An 8,478-nucleotide genomic window follows, 5' to 3' on the forward strand; every position below is an offset into this window, starting at 1 on the left:
GGAGGAGTGCATCTTCCTAGAGCGGCCCATCTCCTGCTGCTCAGCCCCACTGTCTGTGTCTATGGGGAGGAGGCTGCTGCCGCCTCTGCTTCTGCCAGAGCTTGGCTTTGGTGAGTCTCCCCCTTCCATCCTCCAGCCTCTGCGCTTGGGGCAGATCCAGGGAGCCTGCTGCAATGGGGAGGAGGCTGGGGAAAGGAAAGCAGGGCTCTGGGGCATCCACACTGCAGAAATAATGCAGTTTGCCCCTGCTTTAGCTGCCATTGCTCCAGTCCTACAGAATCCTGGGACGTGTAGTTTTTGGAGGCACCGTCCCTCTTGGGCAGAGAGAAGGGAGCAGAGGGCCTTGGTTAAACTTTGTGAAACTACAAATCCCAGGATTCCATAGCATGGAGCTACACAGCGCTTGGAGAGCCAGCGTGGTGTAGAGGAAGCAAAAGACCTTGGTGAAACTACAAATCCCAGGACTCCATAGGAGGGAGCTCCTCGGCACTTTGAGAGCCAGTGTGGTGTAAAGGAGGCAAAAGACCTTGGTAAAGCTACATATCCCGGGTTTCCATAGGATGGAGCTACAGCACAGGAGAGCCAGTGTGGGGTAGGGCAGTCAGAAGACCTTGGCAAAACTAGAAGTCCCAGGATCCCATAAGCTGGAGCTATACAGAACTTGAGAGCCAGCATGAGATAGTGGTTCCTCAGGGTGACCAAGCAGCTCCTCCTTTTCCAGGACCTGTCTTACATTTTAGCCTTCAGTCCAGGAGGAATGTCAAAATGCCCTCCATTTTGAGGAGGACTAAGAAGCAGTAATTTGCGTTTATATGAGTATTTGTGGTTTTTATTGGAAATATTCTCAATTTTCCTTGAAAGTCTTCCATTTTGTAGTGCCGTGTCCTATTCTGCAGGTAAGACCTCTGGTTGGACTGTGGCCCTGGAGATCTGCGTTAGATTCCCCACTCGAGCATAAAAACCCACTGGGTGATTTTGGGAAGATCACACTCTCCAGAGCCACTCTCAGCCTCAGAGGATGGATGGCAATGACAAACCCCTTACATGGCTCAGGTCCAGGTTGTTTGAAGGACTGTTGGACTATGGAGATTATCAGACAGGGAATGGGAGCAAAACCCATCCTTATCACAATTTCGCAATAGACATTCAAGCATTTGCAGCGATCATGTCATTAAACTACTGGTGAAGTGGAATCACATTTTTAACACATTCTTTTGTTGTTGTTGTTAACTGCCCTCAAGTCGATTTCAACTGATGGCAACCCTATGGATGAGATTTCAAAGACCCTCTATCTTCCACTGCTCTCCTTAATCCCTGCAACCCCATAAAACCCATTGTGACCTCCTTCATAGAGTCCCTCCATCTGGCCTGTGGCCTTTCTCTCTTCCTACTTCCCCCTACCTTTCCCAGCACTATTGTCTTTTCCAGTGAGTCCTCCCTTCTCATGATGTGTCCAAAGTACGACAGCCTCACTTTAGTCATGTTGGCTTCCAGGAAGCTTCTGGCTTGATCTGTGCTAGGACTCATTTGTTTGTCCTTTTGGCTGTCCATGGGATCCTCCGCACTCCTCTCCAGCCCCACAGCTCAAATGAATGGATTTTCTTCCTATCTTCTTTCTTAACTGTCCAGCTCTCACATCCATACATGGTAATAGGGAATATGATGGCTTGTATGATTGTAACTTTTGTGCTCAGTTATATAACTTGCAAAAATCTTCTAATAGGCTGAAATCTATGAAAGTTCATGCTACCAACTTCTTTCTTTCAGATAATTTCAAAGGTACTACAAGATCCCTTTGCAGGCTGATTTTCCAGACTAACATGGCTGTACCTTTGAATTTAAACTTTCTGGCTATGCATACAAGGTGTATATGAAACTTAAATGAATCTTGTGTTTAGACTTGGGTCCCATCTCCAAGATATCTCATTATGTACATATATGTAAGCCCAGGTAGTCTTCCCCAAAATCCAAGCAGCCCTGATCCCAAGCATTTTGGATAAGGGAGACATAACTTGTAGGTTTTTCACTGAACATCTTTGAATTTTCTTTTAGGAATTTCTATTTGCCAGTTTTTTGTTCATGGATGAGTCTGGCAGAAGATGAGAACTTTTTCACCTCAGGCAGAATCCACTTGGGTGCATTGCTCAGCGAGGGAAAAGTAAGACTCAGCTAGCCCTGAATTAAGAAAAAGCTAGTGGATGCTGGGAGCAGAGGAGAATTCTGAGGAAAAGGAACCATGCAGAAAAACCTGGGCAAAGATCTGCTCAGTTCAAATGCACAGTGCCAGCTCTTCAGGCAGCTCTGCTATGAGGAGGCTCAGGGCCCTCGAGAATTTTGCAATCAACTCCATGCTCTCTGTCATCAGTGGCTCAAGCCCAAGGAACACACAAAAACTCAGATCCTGGACCTGGTGATCCTGGGGCAGTTCCTAGCTGTCCTTCCCCCGGAGATGGAAAGCTGGGTGAGAGAGTGTGGAGTGGGAACCACTTCCCAAGCTGTGGCCCTGGCAGAGGGTTTCCTTCTGAGCCAGGCAGAGAAGAAAAAGGAGGAAGAGCAACAGGTGAGACTTACAAATATTGGTAATGTTGAAAGTGTTGCAACAATCCCCTTTTCTTCACTGTCCCTTATTTTCTGGAAATGATCACAACTGGGAAAAGCTCAGACCTCTCCCAAGCCTTGAACTGCGCTGTTCTTTTTCTAAACAATCGCCTTACTGGTCTTTCTGGTATAGGGTGTTTTTGTGGAAGAAGCCACTGACTTTCCTGAGGCAGAGAAAATTCCCTTAGACCCCCGGCAGAGAGTGCTGTCCAGATGGATCTTGCAGGAAGAGGACAGAGATTCCATCTCATTTGGTAAGGATGAAGGTGGTGGTGAGGGGATATTCTTCAGTTTGGTCTCCTCCAATTCAGCACACCTGAAACTGAAATGTGCTCAGAGAAGAGTGATCAGAAATAATCAGTTTGACACCACTTTAACTGTCATGGCTCTGGGACAGAGAAGGCTAAATGTTACACAAAGCTACAATTCCCTGAATTCCATTGCAGTGAGCTGTAGTAGTTCAATTAGGATCAAGCTGGATTATTTCTGCAATGCAGATGCAGCCCAAGATGATCAAAGATCTGGAAACCAAGCCCTATGAGGAACGACTGAGAAAGCTGGATATGTTTAGCTTGAAAGAGACTGAGGCCAAAAACAGATGGTGGTAAAGGGGCAGTTTAACACCGCTCCTTTGAGCACTGGATCAGGGCCACAGGAACCACACACTGTGGCCCTGATCCAGCATTTTCCTGGAGCAAAAAAAAGCGGCAGAAAGCCGCTCCTCTTTGCACTGGGAAAAAGGTGCTTTTGCCACCGTGGCGGCAGTTTTTCTGCATTTCGGTGGTGTGTGGCATCTAAACACCATGCAGCCAAAAGGCCATCCACCGTCTAGTTGGGTGGTTGGCATGATGCTGGCTTGGGCAGGAGTCGGGGTGTGCAGTGTGCAGACACCACGACCCAAAGCCTTTGAGGAACCAGCATATTTTGCTGGTGTGCTTATCCAGTGAGAGTTCACACACTGACTGTCTTTAAATATTTGAACATCTATTCTTCCCCCTTTGTATTTTATGAATGCTCAGTAAGGGATTCTGGAAGGAGCTACTGTTTTTCCCCTTGCCTGTTGCAGATAGGCACATACAACTGTAGTGGAATTGACTAGAATAGAATCTCACTTTTTCTGACCGTAATTTTAATTGCATTGTTTATTGTAGACATGCGGCTGCAATCTGACACTAAAAATCTGTGTTTCTCCAGCTTTCCTTCACCATGTTCCTAATACCGATGTGGCTAAAACTTCCAGCTAGACAGAGGATAAGGAAAAATGTTGAGCAGGCAAAAAAAAAAAAAAAATCATAGAATCATAAAGTTGGAAGAGACCATAAGGGCCATTCAGTCCAATCCCCTGCCATGCAGATACTCACCATCAAAGCACCCTCAACAGATGGCCATCCAGCCTGTTTAAAGACCTCCACTACTCTAAGGGAGTGGGTTCCACTGTCAAACAGCTCTTACTGTCAGGAAGTTCCTCCTAACGTTGAGGTGGAATCTATTTTCCTGTAGCTTGCATCCACTGTTCCGGGTCCTGTCCTCTGGAGCTACAGAAAATAAGCTTGCTTCATCCTTAATATGAAACCCCTTCATACAGGGCTATCCTATCATCTCTTAACCTGTTCTTCTCCGGGCTAAACAGGAAAAGATGTAAAGAGATATACTTCATATATCATATATATCATATATAATATATTTTATATACTGTATATGTTTTATAAACTTTTATATGCTCAGTTTAGTCCCTTCACCAGAGTTGAAGGAGGAAATGAAATGTCTCTGGAGCATCAGAGATGGGAAGTGCTAGTGGAATCCCAGTAATGTCCCATTGTGGTGCTTACAAGACAGAATTCAAATCACTGGTGTCAGATAAGTGCTCTCTGGGGGTCCCATTCTGTTCAGCAGGAGCAGGAAGAAAGGACCTCAGAAGCATTACAAAAGTGAAGCTGAATCCTGATCATTCAGAGGATTAGTGGTTCCTAGGTTCAGGAATTTGACCAAGCAACCAGCCATGGATGGTGTTGTGCTCCCCTGAAAGAGCAGCTTGCAATTACTCCTAGATCAGTTGTGTGTTTCTGGAGACCCAAACAGAATCTGTCCCGGAATGCTTGAAGCTATCTTTGACATAATGGTCTAAGAGGTGATATGATAGCCCCCTGACATACAGGAAGAAACACCCCAACAATGGATGCAAGCTACAGGAAAAGAGATTCCACCTAAACATTAGGGAGAACCTTCTGACAGTACCGAGGCTGGATGGCCATCTGTTGGGAATGCTTTGATTGAGATTTTTTCAACTCTGTCATGCTAAGTTAAACCAGGTTTTCATTAAAGCCTTTGAGCCTAATGAGTGCATCCGGTTATGTGTATATACATGCTTTTAGACTCTTCTTACTCTTTAAATTGTTAAATTATTTAATATGTTAGAATACTTACATAGAATCATAGAGTTGGAAGAGACCACTAGGGCCATCCAGTCCAACCCCCTGCCATGCAGGAAATCCAAATCAAAGCATCCCTGACAGATGGCCATCCAGCCTCTGTTTAAAGACCTCCAAGGAAGGAGACTCTATCACCCTCCGAGGGAGTGCATTCCACTGTCGAACAGCCCTTACTGTCAGGAAGTTCCTCCTAATGTTGAGGTGGAATCTCTTTTCCTGTAGCTTGCATCCATTGTTCCGCGTTCTAGTCTCTGGAGCAGAAGAAAACAAGCTTGTTCCCTCTTCAATATTTAAACAGGGCTATCATATCACCTCTTAACCTTCTTTTCTCCAGGCTAAACATCCCCAGCTCCCTAAGTCATTCCTCATAGGGCATGGTTTCCAGACCTTTCACCACTTTAGTCGCCCTCCTTTGGACACGCTCCAGTTTCTCAATGTCCTTTCTGAATTGTGGTGCCCAGAACTGGACACAATATTCTAGGTGGGGCCTGACCAAAGTAGAATATAGTGGCACTATTACTTCTCTTGATCTAGACACCCTAGACACATGATTTTATTGTTTTAAATTGTACATAGCTTAAACTGATTTTACTGTAGCCAGCCCACAGATGATATATTGCAGGATATAAATGTCTTAAATAAGTAATAACTTCTTAAGAATTTCCATAACTCTCTGTGCCCCTACCAAAATCACAGTGACTGAGACTACAAAGACCTCTCAAACATGTGGTTTGGGGCTTGTCTTTGTGAATCTGGAGAGACACACATCAAACATTGAGGGAAAGGTAAAGAATGTTCTCTTTGTATCCCTCCCAGGAAATGGAAGACTACCAGGACCAAAATGTACTGGCTCAGCTATTCGTTCTGACACTTTGAGAACATATTCCGCAAGCCTGGATCAGGTAGGTGGCTGAATCCCTGGAGGGCAAGTATAGTGGCCTTGTACCCAGCTCTTCTTCAACCTTAAAGAAAATCTCTCTCTCTCTCTCTCTCTCTCTCTCTCTCTCTCTCTCTCTCTCTCGTGCTTCCCCCTCTTATCCTCCCATCACCTTTGTTCATCAGTAAATGCCCATAATGAAGAACTGAACCATGTTGAGTTGTCCCATCCTGCCAGATTTCTGTTCTGATTGGCATCAGCATTTTTGACTTACAGATCCCATTGCTTCTCCCAGGTGACCTTTGAGGAGGTGGCTGTGTATTTTAGCAAGGAGGAGTGGGCTCTGCTGGATTCAGATAAAAGGGCTTTTCACAGGGAAGTCATGGAGGAGAACCTGGCAATTGTGGTCTCTCTAGGTGAGTCTCCCTCTTTCTGCTGGTTTTCAGGGACTCCAGATACAGGGCCCTGTAGACTTTTCCTGCCATTTGCTTTGTTTCCTCAATCTGAGCCATTTTCTTCCAGCTGAGCTGGTTGAGGGTGTGCTCCTGAGGATAAGCCTACCACTAGCTGGAGGACTGGGGCCCTGTTCTTAGTAGGAGGGCCCTCAAAAGATATTTACATTCTCCTACAAATTTTCATTTCATTTTAGTAGGCTGGGCTAGTTTCTGTGGCTCCTTCAAAGGAGACTTGTCCTCTTATCTTTCTCAAGGCTGTCAGCACCTCATTTAATAACTTGATTGCTAAATGTAAATCCCAGGCTTACCAAAAGGGTGTGGTGTGAATGAAAGGGATAAAAGAAACCTAGCTACCCATTGTTAAGGATGCCAAATCTGTAGAGCAGCCAGCATTGGCCAAAACAGTTGAGGGAGGTGTTGAGTGAAGCTGGTCTCACAGGAGACACAATGGAGAGACTTTGAAGTCCCAGGTTAATTGAGTCCCCTTCTCCAATTGCTGTACATTCTTGTCAGTAATACATTTTATCTGAGTGTCTGTTTCTTTCATGAACTCTGACTTGCTGTTTCTCCCCTTTCAAGGTGATGGACTGGGGAGTGAAGATGAAAGAGAACTAGGCAGGGATTTGCTGCAAAGAGAGGAATGTCAACAGAAGGAAGAGAAGGGAGCCAAAGCTGACACCGAAGAGAAAAAAAGGAATAAAGCCTCTGCTTCTCAGTCTGGAGACATCTGTGGAATCTCCATCCAAGATGTAACAGGAAAGGGAAGTGGAAGGGAAAAATATATTTCTTCTGAATGTCAGAGGAACCTCAGTTGTGAAGGAAACCTTAACCTTCCCAGGGAAACACATGCAGAAAGAAGTCACACAACAGACAAAAACTGTGAATTCCTGAAGTGTGTAAAGAACTTTAGGTGGAAATCACATGTTAAGTCGCATCAAAGAACTCAAACGGAGGAGAAGTCATTCAGTCACTCAGAGCCTGGAAAATTTTTCAAGTGGACAATAAAACTCCCTGGACAACAAGCAACTCAAACAAGGGAGAAACCATTTAAGTGCTTAAAGTGTCGAAAGAGGTTCAGTCAGAAGACACAGCTCATTCGTCATCAAGGAATTCATACAGGGGAGAAACCATTCAAGTGCTTGAAGTGTGGAAAGAATTTCTCTCGAAAGAATGCTCTTACTTCTCATCAAGTAGTTCACACAGGAGAAAAAGCATTTAAATGCCTGGAGTGTGGACAAAGTTTCACTAAGAAGAGCTACTTCTTTCGTCATCAAGAAGTTCACACAGGAGAGAAACCATTCAAATGCTTGGAATGCGGAAAAAGCTTCTCTTGGAAGGCAAATCTTACTAATCATCAGGCAATACACACGGGAGAGAAACCATTTGTATGCCTGCAGTGTGGACAAACTTTCAGGCAGAAGAACCACTTCACTCGTCATCAAGTAATTCATACAGGGGAGAAACCCTTTAAATGCTTGGAGTGTGGAAAGAGCTTCGGTTGGAAGAGAAGCCTCATATATCATCAAGTAACTCACACAGGAGAAAAACCATTTAAATGCTTGGAGTGTGGAAAGAGCTTCAGTCAGAAGACACACCTTATTCGTCATAAAGCAGTTCACACAGGGGAAAAACCATTTAAGTGCATGCAGTGTGGAAGGAGCTTCAGACACAGCACAGGCCTCACTTCACATCAAGCAACTCACAGTGGAGAAAAACTGTATAAATGTTTGGATTGTGGGGAAAGTTTCACTCATAAGGCAAGTCTCGCTTCTCATCAGGCAACTCACACTGGAGAGAAATATTTTAAATGTTCAGAGTGTGAGGAAAGTTTCAGTCAGAAAACAGACCTAATTTTTCATCAAACGACTCACACAGGGGAAAAGCCATTTAAATGCTTGGCATGTGGAAGGAGCTTCACTTGGAAGAGAAGCTTCATTCGTCACCAAGCAATTCATACAGGAGAGAAGCCATTTAAATGCTTGCAGTGTGGAAAAAGCTTCACTCAGAAGACAAATCTCACTTCACATCAGTTAATTCACACTGGGGAGAAACCCTTTAAATGCCTGGAGTGTGGAAAGAGCTTCACTCAGAAGAAAGGCCTTACTTCTCATCAAGCAAA

General features: G+C 44.7%; 1 protein-coding gene across 1 annotated transcript in view; it reads left to right on the forward strand.

The window, feature by feature from the left end:
• Positions 1-8,478, forward strand: part of LOC121923393 (zinc finger protein 708-like) — an 8,855-nt gene continuing 377 nt past the window's right edge. The window contains exons 1-6 of the mRNA XM_042453780.1: positions 1-110; positions 2,053-2,560; positions 2,732-2,852; positions 5,844-5,929; positions 6,200-6,320; positions 6,939-8,473. Of these exons, the coding sequence (XP_042309714.1) occupies positions 2,237-2,560; positions 2,732-2,852; positions 5,844-5,929; positions 6,200-6,320; positions 6,939-8,473 (2,187 nt within the window). The 5' untranslated portion in view covers positions 1-110; positions 2,053-2,236. The remainder of the gene's footprint in view (positions 111-2,052; positions 2,561-2,731; positions 2,853-5,843; positions 5,930-6,199; positions 6,321-6,938; positions 8,474-8,478) is intronic.

The sequence above is a fragment of the Sceloporus undulatus genome, chromosome 2 (assembly GCF_019175285.1).
Source record: "Sceloporus undulatus isolate JIND9_A2432 ecotype Alabama chromosome 2, SceUnd_v1.1, whole genome shotgun sequence".
Lineage (NCBI taxonomy): Eukaryota > Metazoa > Chordata > Lepidosauria > Squamata > Phrynosomatidae > Sceloporus > Sceloporus undulatus.